Raw genomic sequence first — 21888 nt, 5'->3', positions numbered from 1 at the left:
TACCGCGGGTATATTGTTGGGACTCACAGAAAGTAGATTGAGGTTGAAAGTAACCTCGCCCGCTCCACTCAAGTACCGCGGGTATATTGTTGGGACTCACAGAAAGTAGATTGAGGTTGAAAGTAACCTCGCCCGCTCCACTCAAGTACCGCGGGTATATTGTTGGGACTCACAGAAAGTAGATTGAGGTTGAAAGTAACCTCGCCCGCTCCACTCAAGTACCGCGGGTATATTGTTGGGACTCACAGAAAGTAGATTGAGGTTGAAAGTAACCTCGCCCGCTCCACTCAAGTACCGCGGGTGTTGTTGGGACTCACAGAAAGTAGATTGAGGTTGAAAGTAACCTCGCCCGCTCCACTCAAGTACCGCGGGTATATTGTTGGGACTCACAGAAAGTAGATTGAGGTTGAAAGTAACCTCGCCCGCTCCACATAAGTACCGCGGGTGGTTGGGACTCACAGAAAGTAGATTGAGGTTGAAAGTAACCTCGCCCGCTCCACTCAAGTACCGCGGGTGGTTGGGACTCACAGAAAGTAGATTGAGGTTGAAAGTAACCTCGCCCGCTCCACTCAAGTACCGCGGGTATATTGTTGGGACTCACAGAAAGTAGATTGAGGTTGAAAGTAACCTCGCCCGCTCCACTCAAGTACCGCGGGTATATTGTTGGGACTCACAGAAAGTAGATTGAGGTTGAAAGTAACCTCGCCCGCTCCACTAAAGTACCGCGGGTGTTGTTGGGACTCACAGTAGTAAGGCAATTTGTTCGTGTGTATTTCCAGGCTGGCTGCGGTCACCTCATCTGTGATGCGCCTGTGAACACCTTTCCAGCCGCCGTCCACGAATTCCAAATACCGCGCGACAATGAACTGACAACGCCGTCTGAAGTTAAAGATCACTGCGCCGACCCGCATTGACACCTCCTCTTCACTCGTCGCATCTCTTTGCCTCTCTAACATTTGCATTTTGTTTGCTAATTTAATTACTGAATTAGCGTAATTATCTGATGATTTAAGAGTGCACGTTGTTGGGCGAGTCGGTCGAACATGCTTAAGCAAGGGAAGTACGCAAAAAAGAAAGACGCGCCCGTGCTTGTGCTCTTCTCGTGTGTGACTTTTTTTTTCGCATTTCCCTTGCTTAAGTATCTTATGCTTTCATTAAAGATAGATTTATCTACTCTGGTTATAGTCTTTTTATCTCAATCAACCATTTTGGTTTTTCAAATCTGGCGCCGTAGTTTCCTGTCCACTTACTATATCCCCGTGCAGCCTATTCAACCGTTCAATGATTTTTGCTGATAATTAATTAATGTCAATTAAACTTTTTGTTCGATTAATTGTAGCTCATCAAATGCATTTAAATTCATTTCAGACTTTATTTTCACACTTCTGTGGATAATTTCACTATCTTGCCGTCCACGGCTGTTTTCCCATCCACTCACTTTATCGACGTCCGCGCTATTTTGACGTTTAATTAATTAACTAACTATCCTATCGACATTTTTTTTTGCGCAGCATCCTCACATCCTCTTTCATCAGAACACTGCCACTGGCAGTGTTCCTCTGCTAAACTGGGCCGAGAGCGTTCTCCTACTAAGTTGCAAATGACATTGGTACAGGCACTGCAGTGAGGAGGCGCTCTAACGAAGGCATGGTGTAGTGGCAGCAGCAAAAGTATCACCGGCACTTCTTTGCGCTGCAGGAAAGTGAAAGGTATAGAGTTTCTTCGGTGACGGAAGTTACTGCTTAACTTATCCACAATGTCAGTAGCATGAGACCTGGAGCTATTCCGTCATTGAATTGCTGTAGTGCCTTTCATTGTGCTCCATGTCCAGGGCGCAATGAATGGCACTACTGCGACTGCAGAATGGCTGTAGCCAGAGGATAGAGCCAACTGTATGGGCTTAGTACATGACTACAGCCACACGACAAGGCGAAACGCAGCGCTGTTGTGTCTTTCTCACTGTGTGCCGTTTGTTCCGCTACCGCCATGGATTACTCGGTCCAACTCGTCCAAGAAACCATCTTGCCCTGGAGATCGAGGCCTAGCGTTGACCCTTGAGCGCCCAGAATCCAGAGGCAAAAGAATTAACTGTGGTGCACGTACGATTACAGTCAAAGCTAAAAAGAGACAACGTTGACAGGAAAGAGAAAAACTTGTGTAGGTCGTTGTTTATGCGCCCCAACTGCAGCAACCATAAGTGAGACGAGGTGCTAGTTGGGGGAGGCGTCGCACTGTTGGAGCGTGAAACGAGGTCCGCTCGCAGGAACGTCATGGCGTCGGACGAGTCGGACGTGCTGCTCGCGTGGAACCCCATCACGCACACGTGCGGCTTCCTGTTCACCATGCTGGCCGCCTGTGTGGGCTCCACGTGCGTCATCGTCTCCCCTGCGCTCACCTACAACCAGTTCATCGACGTCTGCTGCAAGTACCAGGTACGCGCCCCCGCGCGTCCATTCTTCGTGGAAGCACTCGACGCGCGGTTAAAAGCACCAGGTGGCTGGATGGTCTTGTCACAAGGCAGCAATGGTGACGAACGGCCGTCAGTTTTTCTGTATTCGCACCACCTGCGCCAACCACTTTGAGCTTTAACCACGTCGCTGTACCAAGTGGCCCGATTCGCAGCTTGCTGGATCCCAGCTATTATGCGCTATTTAACGCATGTCTTCCAGTGATAAATTGGTAAATTGGTTTTTGAGGAAAGGAAATGGCGCAGTATCTGTCTCACATATCTCGGCGGGCACCTGAACCGCGCCGTAAGGAAAGGGAAGAAGGTAGGAGTGAAATAAGAAAGAGGAAGAGGTGTCGTAGTGGAGGTCTCCGGAATAATTTCGACCGCCTGCGTATCCTTAACGTGCATTGACATCGCACACCACACGGGCGCCTCTTGCGTTTCGCCTCCATCGAAAGGTGGCCGCCGCGGTCGGGTTCGAACCCGGGTACTCCGTCTCGGTAGACGAGCGCCTTACCACTGAGCCACCGCGGCGGGTCAATGTCTTCCAGTGCTGTTAACTTTTTCAAAGGCAAGCCGAAGTGCGTCGCCATACCGGACACTGGGTTGTGCGAAGGCAGCTGCGAAGACGTGCTCGTAGAGCGGCCGCCGCGGTGGCTCAGTGGTTATGGTGCTCGGCTGCTGACCCGAAAGACGCGGGTTCGATCCTGGCTGCTGCGGTCGAATTTCAATGGAGGCGAAATTCTAGAGGCCCGTCTACTGCACGATGTCAGTGCACGTTAAAGAACCCCAGGTGGTATAAATTTCCGGACCCCTCCACTACGGCGTCTCTAATAGCCTGAATCGCTTTGGGACGTTAAACCCCCATAAACCAACCAACCAACGTGCTCGTAGAATAAGAGAGAGGTCAGATGTGAAGCTGCCCCGCGATTTCCTCATACCTGAAAAAACTTTTGGTCCCATCGTCGAGAAAAAGGTCTATAGTGACTTCTGTAGACGTCGGCAGTTTTAATTAGCACACCCTGTACACCGTAACCAGCGCATATTGCGTTTGTGCAATAAGACTTCATTTATAAAGGTAGCGCTATACGCCTATGCGTGTATGCGGATATCAGTTGCAGCTCATTCATTTTTCTGGGAGTCAGGAGCTAGTAATCATCATCAGCCTGACTGCGTCAGCTGCAGGGCAAAGGCCTCAACCATATCTCTAAAAATAACCCTGTCCTGTGCCAGCTGTGGCTAGCTTATCCCCAAACACCCTTAACTCATCAGCCTACCTGACGTTCTTCCGCCCCCTACTCGCTTGCAGATCTCTTGTAATCCAATGCGTTACTCTTAACGACCATTAGTTATGTTGCCTTCGCATCATGTGCCGAGCCCATGAGCCTTTTTTCCTCTTGAATCCGACTAGAATATCATTAACGAGCGTTTGTTCCCTAACCAACTCTGCCCTTTTCCGCTCTCTCAACGTTACGCCTATCATTTTCCTTTCCATAGCTCACTGCGTTGTTCTTAACTTAAGCTGAACCCTCTTTGTTAGCCTCCACGTTTCTGCTCCACAGGGGAGTACCAGTAAGGTGCAGCTGGTGCATACTTTCCGTTTGAGGAATGCTGGTAAATGGATATTCATGGCCTGAGAGTCCCTGCCAAATGCACTCGACCTCGTTTCTATTCTGCAAATTGAGCCGCCGCGGTGGCTCAGTGGTTATGGTGCTCGGTTGCTGACCCAAAAGACGCGGGTTCGATCCCGGCCGCGGCGGCTGAATTTCTTTGGAGGAGAAATTCTAGAGGCCCGTGTCCTGTGCGATGTCAGTGCATGTAAAAGAACCCCAGGTGGTCGAAATTTCCGGAGTCCTCCACTACGGCGTCTCTCATAGCCTTAGTCGCTTTGGGACGTTAAACCCCATAAACCAAACCAAACCTATTCTGCAAATTATTTCACTTTCGGGATTCGGATCTGCGGTCGATCACTACATGTTTTAAGTAGATGTATTCCTTACCACTTCCAAAATTTCACTGCTATCGTAAACCGATGTGCCTTTCTGAGACTGCCAAACGTTACTTTTTTTTCCATACTAAATTTTAATCCCGCTATTCTGCTTTGCCTGTTTAATTCTGTTATCATACTTCGCAGTTCGTTCCCCGAGTGACTTAGCAAGACATAGTCATCAATGAATCAGAACTGACGAAGGTATTCTCCGTGGACTTTTATCCCCAACTCTTTCTAATCCACTTTTCTGAATACCTCTTGTAAACACGCAGTGAATAGCACCGGCGAGATCACGTCTCTTTGCCTTTTACCTTTCCTGATCGGTAATTTTTCACTTTCATTGTGGAGGACTATGGTCGTTTTATATACTTTACAGAATAGGTCGCTTTACAGAACTTCTACACACTCCTTCTACAGGTTGAATACGTAATGCCTGCATGGCCCGTCAGGCTTCGACTGGATCCAATTATTTATGGTAGTCTATGAAGGCTACAGATTCAAACTGAAGGCGCAGCGCACGAAGTACGGGACTAAGCACGAGACAAACACAACGCTGTGTTTGTCTCTTTCTGAGTCCCGTCCTTCGTGTGCTGTGCCTTCAGTTTGAACAATGCACCGACTAGACCAGACAAATACCTTACTGAGTAGGCTATATAGGTTGCTTATATTCTGCACGTTTTTCTATCACCTGATTCTTAGACTGACCATTCGGGCTCTTGCAAGTCCAGTTGCGGTTCTCCCGTAAGCGGGAGAAAGGATCCATTATCCTCGTTCTGCGAGCAGTACTAATAAATCCTTCCTAGAGGCTATGCTGTAGTTATACCCAATGCATGTTCGCCAACCTGGTTCGTACCTGCCTTCGCATTGTAGTCACCCATCAGCTAGCAATAAGGAAGTCCAAATTCAATCCTATTGACGTAGTGCTTAGCTTGCTAATTAGGAAGCTTTTGCTGTGCGTTTCTCTTTCACTAACATAGCTCCAGTAGCCATTAGTGTTTTGCACGGTTAATAGATTAGCCCGGCTTTCTACCTGTCGACACGTGGTTACAAGCAACAGGGCGGCACATTTGACTCAGGTAATGGAATTGAGAAACATAGCAACCAGCCAATTCTTTCAAGTTTGTTAGATTATCGATTATTTGAGGCATATTTATCCTATAACGGCATATCTTGAGCTGCGTGAAAGCAGAGTAGAAAGCAATCGAAGGACAGAAGGAAAAAATTTGCGATCACCTGAGCGTTAAACATGGACTTCACGAATGGAGGAAAGCATGCATGGCATGCTGCTCCTTGTTTTGTTCTCATTTTTTACGCACCAAGGGCTGCCATTAAAGGCATCGAGCTCGCAGGGCGGAGGGCTTCCTCCTCCTCTTTTCTTTGCGGGAGCCCCCAAGAGAACGCTATGTAGTCTTCCTTAACTACTTCCTCTTCGCCTCCCTCTAATTCCAAGCTAGCATAATCTATCCTCTTCCTTAGGCGGCCATGTATTCAGTGTATGTGGTCATTCATAGGTACAGCGTGCGGTTTTAAAGACACGTATTCCCTTGTTGTCCGGAAGAGCGTGGAGCTGGATTATTATGCAGTCAAATATTATTGGTATTAGTGAGATATCGCTAAGTGTGCGGACACGGGACAACTGACATGTGAAAGTGAAAACGTACCGCCTTCGTCAAAACTAACCAGGCTGCATGGTTTGCTTCTAGCTCGTACAGTGAAGCCTTTACAGCTTCCCTGAAGCTGAAATTCCCGTTAAAGGTGAGGACTGGGGGTCTTCTCACCTTCCAACACGTTTTGATCTTCAGGGAAGCTGTAAGGGCTCCTCTATACGAGCTAGAAGCAAACCATGCAGCCTGGTTACTTTTGACGAAGACGGTACATTCACGACGGCAGTTCCTGCATCAGCAGGTGACGTTAACCAGCTCTTGTGGGTATACCAGGTGTCGGCGCTGTTCGGCTTCCCGTCGCGGCTGCACCGGCTCATGCACGAGATGCAGCAGTCGCGCGTGCGCCTCGGAGCCATGCGCAAGCTGTGCGTCGCCGGCAGCCCGGTTACCGAGGGGATGATGCGCGAGGCGCTCGTCGTGTTCCCAAACCTGCGCTGCTTCCGGAACTTCTACGGCGTGGCCGAGAGCTGCGGGCTGCTGTCCGCCCCGGGTCAGGAGGAGATCAACTACTCGGACCAGGGACTCCCGACACCAAACGTCGAGATGAAGGTCTCTCATGCGCATGCGCGGTCCCCACTGCTCTCGAATTTATTAAGGCGAAAGCATTACTAGGCTATGTCGGCGGGGTCGTATCCGCAAAATGTGTCGGCAGCAGCTGTGGGCAACTCGGAAGAGGCAGCGTTAAACGAGTGTTGTAATCGAAAGAGGGTGATATGAGGATGCTGCGCAAAGCAAAATTTTCGAAATAGGATGAATAGGTAATTAGAGCTAAAAATGCTCAAAAGTGGGCGGGGCCACAGCAAAAGTAGCGCCAAATTTGAAAATGCCGGAAGTGTGGGGCGGAGCCAACGCGTGGCGCCAAATTTGAAAGTCCGGAATGAGCCCAGAGAGTCGTCGAGGGCTACCTACTCTCGACCACTTAACGCGACCTCTTACCAAGCTCTTTCCGGCGAATAAAATGTTTTACAATCAAATGAAACGAGAGAAAATGTGCCGTAATCGAAATCCAATCAATAATTAATGATTAAAGAAAGTGTCAAGGGTGAATTAAGGTGCATTCATTCTGAATACAGGTGATTATGAATTAAGGTGAATTATTGTGATTTAAATATGAATTAATGGTACATTAGGGTGAATTAAGGGTGAATATATGAATTACTGTGAATTAATTGCGAAACAAATAAAAATTAAGTTAAATTAAAACGAAATAATTGTGAATGAAGTGGGTGATTAAGGAACCAATTAAAAACAAAAAAGCAACTTGAAATGAGGAGGCGTCATTGCTTTCGCATTACTCCAATGCAGGTTACAGCAGTGATCTCTAATTTTTTTTCGTGTTAAGTCGATGCCTGCATGGACTCATGCGCCGCTCTGTAGTGCAAGGCGCCGGGTTAACTTCGTTCAGCAAGCATTCGTTAAATGCACGCTGAGGAGAACACCATCTAGGAAGGTTATAAACTGTGCAAAACGACGTGGACAGGAGGTAAAGGAACTTATAAGACACCACGTTTATTTACCTCCTGTGCTCGTTCTCTTGTGCAGTTTCTAACCTTACCTGAAAACGAACCCCTGCCCGCAAGAACGTTCTACTAACCCCATCCATTTTTTTTTTTTTTTGCAAAAAATTGATTATTTGACTCTTACCAACCTTCTTTATAATTTGTTGGAATAGAACAGAATGGTCTGTGCTCAACTGAATTAGTAGGCACACATACAAGAATGCGCGCGCCAAAGCCACTAGTCTGTAGCGTCATCGGCAGCGAGGTGCGAATTTATTTCTTCAGAAATTGATTTTAATATTGTACCTTGCTTCGTCCACTCAATACAAACTAATGACGCCAAACCGGAAATGACTGGGTGATCATCATTTGGAAGTCCATACGCCTGGAAAACTTGCTTGACGTAGACGCAGTTAGTGTGAGAAAAGTACCGTAGATGGCGACAGCTGCATTTCATTTCTCTAGCCTATTGAAAATGCCCTCTACGTCACGAGAACGCGGCAATTAACAGCTGGCCTATGAATCACCACGACAAGCAGGCTATCTTAAGAGCCGCAGCGTACGCTCCGCTTGTGTGCAGATCTATTACACGTGTCGGTAGCACGCTATGTCAGGAGAGAAGTTCACTTCCTAGTATTAACAAAACATTTTTTTTTTAAATCTAGTAGCTGTTTTTTCGTTGATATACTATAAAAGCTATCCTTTCTTTAGAAAAGTGAACGCTATTTTACCGCAGCGGTGGCTTAGCCGTTTGAGCATCCGCCTCACATGCGGGAGGTGTGGGGTTCGATCCCCAGTGCCGCCGGGTACGCACCGGTGATACAATGGGCACAAGCCTTGCCCTGCCTTGTGCTCGGCTTCTTTAGTGTGAAATGCTTGGGAAATGGGTCTCTGACCCCACCTTGAGAAGAAGGAGATAACTTGTGCCATGGCGCTCTTCGGCCACAGGTGCCCTTGCGCCATGAAAATTCATCACCTTCATCGTCAACCGCCTGACACCTGACATAACAAAATAGAGCTGCTGGAAAATGATAATAGAGCGCACAATCATATAGCTCATTGGATACTGTAAAGTCACCATGCACATCACTCACGCAGAGCTTACAATTGAATTTGGGATATGTATTCGGGAAAACGAACTGAAATGTTAAGGGTAAGCATTCATATATAGTCAGGCACGTCTACGGAATGTAGCGGCAAATTCCCTTCAAAGCTATACTGTAAACATTCACCGGCTATTGGCGACAGTCTGTTTTTTGTGACGTCGTAGCAGAGTTCAGAATTGTCTTTAAGGCTGCTCGCACTCAGTTTGTGTCGTTGCCTTACCTGTTTGAGTACGAGCTCGAAGAGTGCGTTTTGAGCCGCTTATGATGTTTTGCCGGCAGGGTCGAATATACAGGGTCTGTCCTGAAAGTAATGAGACAAGTCGTGGTGTGGCGCGTGCATGCTCTAGATCAGGAAACCGCTTTTGGGGGAAAGAGCGGGAACCTTCAGCTTCACAGTGCAATGACCTCAGTTGGCTTCGAGCAGGTCAAGCGAGTGGACGTGCTCAAACGTGTACCCCTGTTTCGTCGCTGTGTCGAGGAAACCATGAAACAGCGCGACGCGGTGAAGCTTTGCAATAAACTGAATAAATCACCGACCGAGACATTTGACCGCATGTGGTAATGATGCAATGTACAGATCGCAAGGGTTCCAATGGCACAAATCATTTTCAAATGGCCGTGAAGGCGTTCAGGACCACAGAGTCAACGTTACCGTCCGTAACCGTCATCGACAAGCGCCTGGACCGCTGCTTGTTGTGAACGTCGTCACGACCGTTTCTAAATGCCTTGTGCCATTAGAACACACGACGTGGACATTGCATCGTTCCCATATGCTGTCTTGATCACGTTGATTGACTCGGTAGGTGAATTACCCAGTTTATTGCAAAGCTTCACCGCGTAGCGCTGTTCCAACGTTCGCTCCATGGATTCCTCGACGTAGCGACGAAATATGGGTACACGCTCGAAGATGTCCACTCGCTTCGCCTGCTCGCAGCCAACTAAGCTCGTCGCATTGTGAAGCTGAAGGTTCCCGCTCCTTCCCCCAAAAGCGGTTTCCCGATCTAGCGCGAGTACGCGCCACACCGCGACTAGTTTCATTTCTTTCAGGACAGACCCTGTATTGTGTAGCTGAAATTATCGCGAGATATTTGCTTTTCGTTGGGGAACAGCTTACTTTTCATATAAGACTGAGAGGCACTAGCGCAGGTTTTTTCAAAGTCATCTACTCTGGGCCAGCTCAAATACTGACGCTGCTCGTATATATGTGAACCGCCTTGCTGACGTCCTCTTTTCCTAATCAAAGTGTGTCGTAATGGGGGCCAACTGTGAGCGGCTTGGGGAAGAAGCTAAATGTATTCCTTTCGTAGAATCCACTCTATTTCGATTCTCCTGGAAGGTGGGGAACTCCGCTTTCGATAGAAGGAAAGGCTGAGCAGCATGTCAACAGCAAATATTTGGTACGGATCCCACAGGCTACGCTACATTATATTTCATTTCAAAAATATGGCAACCCACCATTTTCAGTAAAGATGTCACAAGCATGAATCCTCAAACGGGAGGATTTTTAAATTCAGTTAACTAGGTGAAAAAAGTGCCTAGCTACCCGACAAACATCAGCATAACCACAAAGAGCCAGATAATCACTTACTGAGAATCACCATTGGCTGTAGTCATCCTAAGTGTCCCTTTAAAATGAATGGTCAGAACAGTCCTTGCGCTCTGTTTGGGCAAACAGCTGACGGCAAGTATTCAGTCTTTAGGAGCTGCACTTTTTCTCTGCGCATGTAATGTGCACATGTCATGTGCGCATGTATCTGCGCATATCATGTGTATGCACATGTCATGGCATACGGCGCAACCTCCAAGAGGGCTTTGGTGGCGTCGCGCAGTTCGTCTCCCCCATGACGGGCAAGGCCGTGGGACCCAAGGAGCACGGTGAGGTGTTCTTTCGCACGCCTTCCATGATGCGCGGCTACTACAAGCAGCCCAAAGAGACGGCCGTCATCATCGACGCCAACGGCTGGTGCCGAACGGGTCAGTAAAGCTAATGGCGCCAATGCGCAGGTTTTCATACCCCGTCTAAGCCGCGGGCGTTCGCAGATTAACCCTATTTTAAGGCGAAAGCCTTTAATGGCTCATGCTCGCTGTGTCCGTCCGTGCGCTGGAATCGTGCCAACTATGGCCTCTCCTCCGCGCAGCGGCGCAGCCTCCTCCCCTCCTTAGCAACCGGCGCACCGGTGGGGGGCGCAGCTGTGCATAGCAACCGTGACGTCACACAGTAGCGGTAGAACGAGCGCGCGCGCGTCGACGGTGGCAGCTGCACCGCCGCTCCTTCGCCAGACGTGTCGTTGTAGTCGAGTGAGTGAGACGAGTGGCTCCGAAGCGGCCCAGTGATTCCACGCCAAGCGGTTCGCGGAAGCCGCAGTGGGTTGACCATAAGCCTTTCGCCAAGCACACTTTATTATTTCCAAAGTGTCTTCGGTAATTTTCTCCTGTGCTGCCCAAAGTTATACGCCGCTTATTTTATTGTTTGTCAGCTTCCATCCCTGAAGTGCTATAGATTGCGCATGAGGAGCCGAAAGAATGGTTTGTCACCACAGTAGAAGAGAGGAGGGAAGGTGAAATTTTCGAACCAGCGTGAACGAGCTGAAAGAGGGAAGTCTCACTCCGGTGGCCAATGTTTCGACAAGAGGATTTGTCCTTATCTCGGTAACTTTCCATCGCTCCGAGAAGAGAAATTCTCTTCGTCTGGGCAGACTGCGCAGGCAACGAAACATTGGTCAGTCTAGTGAGGTTTCTTCTTCCTCCCTTTCTTATTACCATCGTTGACGCAGTAAACTGGAAAGAACAGCTTCAGTTTGTGGTTTTATTGAGACGGGTGGTGGTGAAAACATTTATTAATCATAGAGAGAGGTGCCCGAGTTTTATGGGGTTTAACGTCCCAAAACGATTCGATCTATGAGGAATGGCACTTAAAGAAAGCAGCTCATAACCATACGTGTACGCGAGAAATCCCGAAGACTATGAATAACATTCTGAACAGCAATTAGCTTGCAACGAAAGCCAAAAATCTGCTGCTTTAACTGCGCCTCAAAGTGCAACGACTGAAGTCTTCAGAGACCTTGGGGTCTCTTGTTTCAGCCAGCGCCTTCGCTTCGGCGGACGCGGTTGTTGCGACGCGCGTCTTTTCACTCTTTCCTCTTATCTTTCAACTCTCTTCTATCTGCACGTGGCAGCGGTGGTGGCTCGCCTCGAGCCAGTCGGCAGGCCCGTGCACTCCAAGCGAGCCGCAGAACGGCTGCTGCGATGCCAACGGGCGCATCAGAAAGTCTTCAAACCAGTTACGACAAGAGCGCGCATTTAAAAGAGCAATTCCATCTTACAGCTTTGTTCAGCGCCGTGATTAGCGTTCAAAATCATTAAGCTATCTCTGCCGGCGCCCGCATCGCAGGTGACCTGGCCTACTACGACGAGACCGGGCGCGTGCACTTCCTGGAGCGGCTGAAGGAGATGATCAAGTGCATGGACAACCAGGTGGCGCCTGCCGAGATCGAGGAGCTCATCACGTCCACCTGTCCCGGCGTGGACAAGGTGGGCGTCGTGGGGCTGCCGCACCCGGACTACGGCGAGGTGGCCACCGCATTCGTCGCCCTCAAGCCGGGCTGCAGCGTCACCGATAAGGAGATCAAGAAGATCGTGGCCGGTGCGTGCCGTTCTTGGTCAAGGGCGCTCGCAAACGTGCGCCCGTCGCCTTTGTGCCAGGGTATACGTGTGCACTGCAAGCCAGGAGGGAGTAATACATCTATGGGCACTAACTTCGTTGAGTGGATGGGATACGATTGATGCGGATTCCAAATGGCCGACATGCATTCAAACTTCCATCTACTAGTGTATTGTACGCAAGTAATTTTACATGTAAGCCAGGTACTCAGCAGATTGCGTTTAAGAAAGCTGAAGGTTTCGTTAGAAGCCGAAGTGAAGACGGTAACAAGTGCGTGCAAAAACAAAGTGAGAAAGGGTTCCACTTAACGGTACTTATCAGATTGGACTGGAGTGTTACTGGCTGTGACAGGAATGAGAAGAGTACTGTGGCGGCTCTACGAGGACATGGGTTTACATTTATTTTTATTATTTATTTAAGAATACTGTAAGCCTAATTAGGCTCTTACAGGAGTGGGCAAATAATGGGACAGTTATACAAAGCAATAGCATATCCAGTATAACATACACAAAATTAAAAAAATCTCTGCCTCTCCCGTAACCGAGAGTAGAGTAAGCATGAAATGTTTACGGGCCTAATGTCATCTCGGTGGACACCCGAACCGCACCGTACAGGAAGGGAGGAACGCCACCACCCGTTCAGCGCGATGCCTTGTCATTTGAACGCAAGGTTTTTTTGAGGAAAGGAAATGGCGCAGTAATTCTCTGCCATCTCGGTGGACACCCGAACCGCACCGTAAAGGAAGGGAGGAACGCCACCACCCGTTCGGCACGATGCCTTGCCCTTTGAACGCAGCGCTTCTCCCCCGGATCACGTACGACAACGAAGTGCAACATGCAATTTATGTGGTTTTTGCACGCGTTATTAGAAATCGGAAATTATAATTCCGTGCGTTATCAAACCCACAGCTCCACTGATATCTTGATAAACATTGAGAAGGCACTGGCAGCAGTTATTTTTTGTCTCGTTTGGAGACCAACCAGCGCTTGCATGCCGGTCGCGTAGGAGGGCTTACGGAGTCTCGTTAAATCTCGCTAAGTCTCGTACGGTGCCCGGATGTTCTCGTTTCAGAGCCCGGATGACTGGAATTCAGTGCCCGGATGAGTGGATTTCAGTGCCCGGATGACTGGATTTCAGTGCCCGGATGACTGGATTTCAGTGCCCGGATGACTGGATTTCAGTGCCCGGATGACTGGATTTCAGTGCCCGGATATCTGGATTTCAGTGCCCGGATGACTGGATTTCAGTGCCCGGATGAGTGGATCTCGGTCTCGGCGTGACGTCACCACACTGCCGACAACGGGGGCTAAAAGCATTTCATGCTTAAAACATGCGACTGCAATAGGATAGACCATGGCAAATAGGCTGATAACAAATATGCAGTTAGTTAAGAAAACTGTCAAAGGACATGCGCATTGCCATACACGTTCATTTCGATACAACGAAAATACGGGAAGGAAGAACGACACAACAACGAAGAGATACAAGAAGGTCAACATGATAGTCAAAAGGCACAAGTACAAAAAACAATATTAAACTGAACACTCGCGGTGAATAACTCGTGACATCGTGGAAGATTTTTTTTATAAATTATGTTTTTCAAAAATGACTCTACATTTTGCAAAAAGGCATCTAGAGAGACGTCGTCCATGAATTAGTGAGGCGGTGTATGGGTTCATTACGGAATCGCAGGACCATTCTAGACCACCGTTAAGATTACTCGGCCCAGCGGTTTAGTCCGAGACTTTGTTGATACTTGGCACAGAACGCAGCCGTCTTCGGACATGCAGTTAGACGCATTTTTCACGATTCGCAAATGATGGCCACTTTGTGCGCAGACAACCTGGCCGCGTACAAGCAGCTCCTGGGCGGCGTCTACTTCCTCCCCTCGCTGCCGCACAACGAGACCGGCGAGCTGCTGCGCTCGGCGCTCCGCACAGACCCCAACTACAGGTAGGCCCGCTCCGCGCGATTCCTTTTTCACTATTGGCTGAGCATGTAGGTGTGACGTCAGGCGGCCGCACCTGCTATCACGGCGTCAAACTTGAACGGTACGTCTGCGTACTGCGTTTTTGAATCACATGAGTTCTCTTTCTTTCCTGTGGTAGCATTTTCACGCCGGCCACACACATCCCATCTTCAGATTTAACGAGTGGGGCAACAACCCCCCTTGAGCGAGATTTTTTTTTGTGAGAAACGGCGTGTATCCCGTTTTTACATCCACAGCTGTTTCTGTCCACATCGCTTAACACAGCTTTTGCCTCAGTCAGGGGAGCAAAAAAAAAACAATTGGTTTTTTGAGGAAAGAAGATGGCGCAGTAACTGCCTCATTTCTCGGTGGACCCCCGAAGTGCCCCTTAAAGAATAGGAGGAAGGTGGTAGTTAAGAAAGAACGTAGTGGAGGTTTGCGGAATAATTTCGACCACCTGGGGATCTTTAACGTGCACTGGCATCGCACAGAACACGGGCGCCATTGAATTTCGCATCCATCGAAACACGGCCGCCGCAGGCGGGTTCTGAGCCGAGTTCCCGGCTACGCGAACCCGGGTACTTAGGCTTAGTAGCCGAGCGCATTAATAACTTTGGCTTGATATACAAAAGTGATTTGACCACATCAGCCCCGAAGGCATCCTGTATACCCAAGCCACTACCAAATGTGTACCGCGCACCATGGCTCCTTGTCCAGGCCTTCCTCTCCTAGCGCACGGCCCACATCAAATTCGATCCCAATGCTTCCCCTGCCATCCACTTCCGAAAGCCAAAGGATGGCTTCCCCAACACGCAATCCGTCGAACCTCTCGACTATCATACTATTGTCCAAAGCTACCCTCCTTCCCGTGCCACATACGCACCACCACATCGTACGCTGAATCACATCCAAAGCACCTACTGGTTTCAATTCCAGACACACTCCTTCCCATCCCCTCACTTCGTCCATCTCTTCTGTCACACCCTCTTCCCCCGACTGCACCACCTCGAATGCGACCCCACCTGTCCTATACCATTACCTGCGGGAATACGCACATCTCTACGCGCTCCTCCCATCCACACCCTACACCTGGTGTCATTCCTACACCCTCCTCCTTGAAGGTGGCCCTTCAGGCCATGCAGCCTGCCGACCAGCTACAACTGATCGAGCGGGCCGTGCTGGAGATAGCAGCCAGAGAGAGCCCTTGGGCAAAGGGCCCCTCCCGGAAGCCGCTTACTATTGAAGTTAAGCTTTTAGATGGATGCAGCCTTGGTCTAGAAGTAGAGAATCCGCTTCGCAAGCAAGAGGACAACGGTTCGTATCCCAGTCACATCGCAGTTCTTCACCGGCATAAGAAAGAAAGTCCGGGTGTCGATGAAACTGTATAACCAGGCATGAGGTGCGGCCTGATACCCGAGACCACAACCAACGGCGCACCCTTTCACCAGAACAAGGTTTTGCCACCCTAATGCAGCACTCGGCCATAACCTATATTTGGGTACACCTGTTTTTCCCCTGCCCTCGGTCCCAAGTGGTTGTAGAGCAACTGACCAAGGCGGTGGTCAGATCAGTGGGGCCGCAAAGTTGTCTAAGCATCTCTTTGCTGCCATCGGGAATTGAACACTTCAAAGGCTAGCGCTAAACCTTGAACCACTGCGGATAACCTAGCAGTGTTTCAGGACCCAGCAGGTATTGAATGTGAAAGCGTAAGGCTTAGTGATGTTAGTACAGGGGAAGCAAACAGAATGGTCAAGGGCGCTCACGTACTGCGTTCTCATGGTTCGGCGCACGTTCAAGGACTACGTGTGGGATTCCTGATAAGTAAGGATACAGCTGCCAACATAGAGGGGTCTATTGGATTAATGAGAGTGCGGCAGTTAATAAGGTACAAGATAAAGCTGGCACAGGTCTATGCCCTACATCCAGTCATGGGTCAAAACTTTCTATGAAGACATGGAATCGGCAATGAGTGAAGTTAGAACACTGTACACTGTACTGATCGTAGACTTCATTGCTAAAGTAAGCAAGAAGCAGGCAGAAGACGAGGCAGTGGGTGACATTGGCATAAGTTATGGCATAGCATTGGGCAGTTATTAGCAGAGCTTGAAGAACTAAATAACTTGCGAATAATCTAAAGCGGACGCCGTAGTGCCCTAATGGCGAGAGTAAAAATGCAACAGACTTCATTATATGCAAGCGCCCTGGCATAGTGCCGGATGTGGAGGTACTTTGTAATGTGAGAAAAGTGACCACAGGCTGGTGAGGTCTCGAAATAGTCTGGACTTGAACATAGAACGCAAGAAACTAGCATGAAAGAAGCCCGCCAATGATATAGCGGTAAGAGGCAAAGTAGAGGTATCCAAGATCGCCCTGCAAAACAGATATTCGGTTTTAACGAGGACCTCGGTGTTCTAGCGACGAATTATAATTTTTAAAACATCATTACGGAGCGAGCTGTAGAAGCAGTGGGTAGGGTAGCTATACGGGATGCCGGTAACCTCCCTCAGGACCCGAAAAACCTGGTAAAAAACCCCAAAGCATGAAATTTTCCAACCCCATATAGATAGAACACAATTGACATTGATACGAAGAAGAATAATGCGCACAGAATCGAACATACTCTAAAGAATGAAGGCAGCCTGAAAGCGGTCTAGGCAAAAAAGGCGGTCTAGTCGCCTGAGGCGACTAGGCAAAAAAAAAAGTCCGATGTGCGCGCTAAGAGACAAGGATAGCAATGTCATTACCAGTGTGGATAGATATACCTATATAGTTAAGATAGCCGAGGGGTCCTACGCACATGTATACAGCAGCCGAAATAATCAGCGTCCCTCATAGCCTGAGTCGCTTTGGGGCGTTAAGCCCTAATACGCCAGTAAGCCAAGCCGAAATAATCAGGACGTTAAAGACGGAGGTGGTGGGGCAGGGTAGTAATACATCCCATTGGTAACTAAATAGGCAGTAAGGAAAGTAATACAAAGAGGCAAAGCAGCTTGTGAGGATCAGGTAATTGCAGACATCTTGAACGATGGTGGAGAGAATGTGCTATAAGAACTGGCCACCCTGTATCCGCAATGCCTCATTAGCACAAGCGCACTGGAGCATTGTAAAAACTCTAACATTATTTAATAGCGCTCACGTCCAGTAGCCGTCGTGTTCGCTCTTGTCACCCAGTCCCAGACCCAGATCCTCACCTACTCCGTTTATGGCGTCGCCGTAAACGTCTTCAACGCTCCTTCCGCTACCAACCCCACAATGCCCAACTTTCTTCCCGGATCACTGCTCTGCGGGCCGAGATCGTCGCCCACTGCGCCTCACTCGAGCACTCTCGTTGGAGTGCTCTTTGTGACCGTCTTGACTCTGCATTGCACTCGCGATCCACATGGTCTCTGTTCAAATCCCTCCTTGGCACTAAGCCTGCCCTTGCTCCCACTCTAGCTAAAGCCCTCACTCAAGGAACTCCCTCCGATGTTTTTGATCAGCTCGCCTCTCTCTATCTCCCGCCCCCTCTGGCACCCTCCTACCCGGTGTACTGCGGTGGACCTAACCCCGATCTGGACCAATCCTTCACTCTCCGGGAGCTCGAATCGGCTCTGGCTGCTAATGCTACACGCTCGGCTCCCGGTGAGGATGCCATTACATACACCACACTTCGCAACCTTCCTGACTGCGCCAAAGAATTCCTCCTTAAAACCTACAATGATGCATGGGACAGCGGCTGCCTGCCCAGCTCCTGGACCTCCTCCCTCATTTCTATGATTCCAAAGCCGGGCAAGCCTCCCTCTCTCTCTAACCTCCGCCCAATCTCCCTGACATCATGTGTTGGTAAGACCCTTGAGCGAATGGCCCTGACTCGCCTCTCTAATTTTCTCGAGACGAGGGAGTTCTTCCCTCATTCTCTCATCGGCTTCCGACGCCACGTCTGTGCACAGGACATGTTTCTAGTTCTCCAGCACACGTTTCTGTCACCTACCCCCACTCAAATTCACGCACTTGTGACCGTCGATGTTCGCAAGGCCTTCGACGGTGTTTGCCACGACCACATCCTTTCCCAACTCTCCTCCCTTGACTGTGGCTCCCGCATGTACTGTTATATCCGCTCATTCCTCTCTAAACCTTTCGAGTCGACACCTATCTGTCCGACCCCCACAACCTCACCCGAGGTTGTGGGTGAGGTTGTGGCAGCCAAAGAGCCTCTAGTGATCGTTGGAGACTTCAATGCTCCCAGCCTTCATTGGGGCTACCACTTCGAACAGGCAAGAGGACGTAAGCTGGCGGAGCTCATCTCCACCCTCAGCCTCACGTTGCTCACGGACCCGGCGTATCCCACTCGAGTGGGGAATTCGGTAACCCGCGACACGTGTCCAGACCTTTCTCTCGTTAAAAATGCTAGAGCGGCTGCATGGGAGAACTTGGGAGATTCTCTAGGCAGCGATCACCTCCTTCTCCGGATTACACTCGAGGCAAAGGCAGCGCGCAAAAAATGGGGTCAGGCCAAGCTGACCGATTGGCACAAATTCCGGAATCACACTATCCCTCCCGTACTATTTTCCGGCGGCTACGCGGAATGGGCTAACCACATATACAACATTCAGAATCAACACGTCACAACACTACAAACCACCGAAGAGATCCCCGCAGTGGACACCCACCTCCTGCATTTGTGGGAGGCGCGCCGGAGCTTAACTAAACGGTGGAAAAAGCAGAAAACTAATCGCAAATTACGCGACCGCATAGCCAAACTCACAGAGCAGGCTGCAGCGTATGCTGCCGAGCTCTCAGATTCAAATTGGATAGCACGCTGCGACGCCGCAGCTCATCAGATGAGCTCGAAGGGGACGTGGCGTCTCTTTCGCAGTCTAATCGACCCCTCCCAAATGAGAGGGGAGACGCAAAAGCAGCTCCGGCGGGCTCTGCAAGGGTATCAAGGTACGACGGCGCAACTTGCGGACACTCTGTGCGACAGATATCTCTGTCGTATGGAGGACCCGCCTGGGCAACAGTACATGTACTCTGGCAGGCCTAATGAAACACTCGATGCCCCTTTTGAGTTGCACGACCTTAAGGCGGCCTTAGCAAAAATGCGCCGGGGTACGGCTCCGGGACGGGACCACATAACAGTGAACCTGTTGGCGAACCTACCGGACTCCGCCTACCTTCATTTATTAGAATACATCAACCAGATCTGGGACGGGCGTCCACTCCCTCCCGAGTGGAAAACGTCACTTGTGACGTTTATCCCTAAAACAGGTAAGGCCGTGAATACGGACAACCTGAGGCCCATATCACTGACCTCATGTGCGGGCAAGCTTATGGAGACGATGGTACGGGATCGCCTCTCTCCATACCTGGAGAGTAAGGGCTTCTTTGCAGTCACCATGTTCGGGTTTCGCCCTCACATGTCTGCACAGGATGTCCTTCTCCAGCTGCACAGGGATGTAATACGACCCACAACTATGCAACACAATGACAAAGCCATCCTCGCCCTTGATCTGAAAGGGGCTTTCGACAATGTGAAACACGGAAGCATCCTGGCCAACTTGAGTTCTACCGATTGTGGGGCTAGGACCTACGCGTATGTAAGAGATTTCTTGTCTAATCGCCAGGCCTTTCTTCGGATTGAGGGCGAGGAATACGGCCCTTACATGATGGGAACACGGGGTACCCCTCAGGGAGCAGTGTTATCACCGCTCCTGTTCAACATTGCTATGATGCGCCTCCCAAGCCAATTGGCCCGGGTGGAAGGCATTCAACACGCGTTATATGCAGATGATATTACAATTTGGACCACTCAGGGGAGCCTTGGAGACATGGAGGACCGCCTTCAGCAGGCTGCTTCCATAGTCGATGCGTATGCTAATGACTGTGGGCTCCAATGTGCTCCAGCGAAATCAGAGCTTCTGCATGTCAGAGCGAACCCAAAGGATAGGACAGCAATACACATCTCTCTGTCAGGAGGTCCTATTAGAGAGGTGGAGGCGCTCCGTATCCTGGGCCTTTTCATTCACCAGAGACTCAGACCGGACTCCACTATTGCGAAACTCAAGAGTGTAGGCGAACAGGTAGGGCGCATGATCCGCCGCGTTTCCAACAAGCGGGGTGGTCTGCGGGGCAGGGACGCGCTTCGGCTCGTCTATGCCTTCGTGACTAGCCGGATCCTCTACGCCGTGCCATATCTCCGCACTACTAAGCAAGACGAGGCGCGAATAGACGCCATCATCCGCAAGGCAACTAAGCGAGCCCTGGATCTCCCGGTGGCTACCTCTAATGCCAAACTCAAGGCATTGGGGGTGCTAAACTCCTACCAGGAGCTGCGGGAGGCCCACCTCGTGAACCAATACACGCGGCTCACGCAGACGGCTCCTGGGCGCCGCCTGCTAAACCGCTTACACATCCAACACGACTGCACTCCAGAGGAGGCGGAGCGTATCCCAGTACTATGGCGCCATATGCTCTGGGTCTCCCCGCTCCCCCGTAACATGGACACCGACATGCATGAAAACAGACGACAAGCGCGGGCTCGGGCTCTTGAGAGACAACACGGCTCCCGACCCGGTGTATATTATGTAGACGTAGCAGGGCCATCGCCCACGGGATTTTACTCGGCCGCTGTCGTTCACCAGGAAATGCACGTTGATGGACTCTCCTTTCGAGCCCCGAATTCAATGCGGGCCGAGGAAGTAGCGATAGCGCTTGCTGCCGCCCACGCCAATTCGAGAATAATCATCACGGACTCCCGAAAAGCATGTGAACATTACTTGGCAGGGGAGATCTCCCCCTTAGCTGCTTGTATTCTACGACGGACTGCCACTGATCCAACACCCAAACGAATCATTTGGGCTCCTGGCCACCAGGGCTTACGAGGTAATGAGGCCGCTGACGCGGCTGCCCGAGCGCTTACTCACCGGGCTCCTCATCCCAGCTCTTCTGGCTCGGAGACTAACCAGCCGCTGCTGCGATTCAGGGAAATATTAACACATTATAGCGACAACCTCCACCGCGCTGTCACCACCTGCCACTCCGTAACTCACCTCCTGCGGCGCGTGGTCACTCGGCGCTCAGGTCTCCACGAGGCTCATGCGTGCCGAGTTGCCCACGCGCTGGCCCTCAACAAGGTCTTGTACTTTGCACCCTACGTTTCCTTCAATCAGACTCAACTTCACGCTCTTGAGACTGCCCTTGTGGGCCTCTACAAGGCAGCTCTCAACCTCCCTATCACTACCTCTACTGCAAAGATCTTTGCAACAGGCCTCTTTCATCCTCTCCGTTCTCTGCTCTCTCTCCATCATGACTCGCAGATTGCCCGGCTTTCCCTTACCCGTCAGAGTCAGTGGTTACTGACTCAAGCGGGTATCTCGCCCATTCCCTGCGCCCCGTTTACCTCTCCTATTCCCACCCCGGCTCCCAATCTTCGGATCCTCCCCCTTCCGTCCAACATGTCCCCCGTTCTGCACGCCGGCCGTCGTCATGCGGCCGCACAGCACCATTCCCCTCTCTTTGATACCCAGGGTGTAGCTTACACGGATGCCTCCTTTGTGGCTCCTCGAGGTTCC

The 21888-nt window shown here is 50.2% G+C and overlaps 1 protein-coding gene across 1 annotated transcript in view; it reads left to right on the top strand.

Moving 5' to 3' along the window:
* LOC149325280 (uncharacterized) overlaps positions 1 to 21888 on the top strand; it is a 56192-nt gene that overhangs the window by 23982 nt on the left and 10322 nt on the right. Inside the window, exons 7-11 of the mRNA XM_089563902.1 lie at positions 2264 to 2432; positions 6377 to 6652; positions 10538 to 10682; positions 12100 to 12351; positions 14208 to 14322. Of these exons, the coding sequence (XP_089420028.1) occupies positions 2264 to 2432; positions 6377 to 6652; positions 10538 to 10682; positions 12100 to 12351; positions 14208 to 14322 (957 nt within the window). The remainder of the gene's footprint in view (positions 1 to 2263; positions 2433 to 6376; positions 6653 to 10537; positions 10683 to 12099; positions 12352 to 14207; positions 14323 to 21888) is intronic.

The sequence above is a fragment of the Amblyomma mixtum genome, chromosome 10 (genome assembly GCF_055824585.1).
Source record: "Amblyomma mixtum isolate Tamu chromosome 10, ASM5582458v1, whole genome shotgun sequence".
Classification (NCBI taxonomy): Eukaryota; Metazoa; Arthropoda; class Arachnida; order Ixodida; family Ixodidae; genus Amblyomma; species Amblyomma mixtum.
The sequence above is the reverse complement of the archived record's forward strand: the minus strand, read 5'-3'. Positions and strand labels throughout refer to the sequence as shown.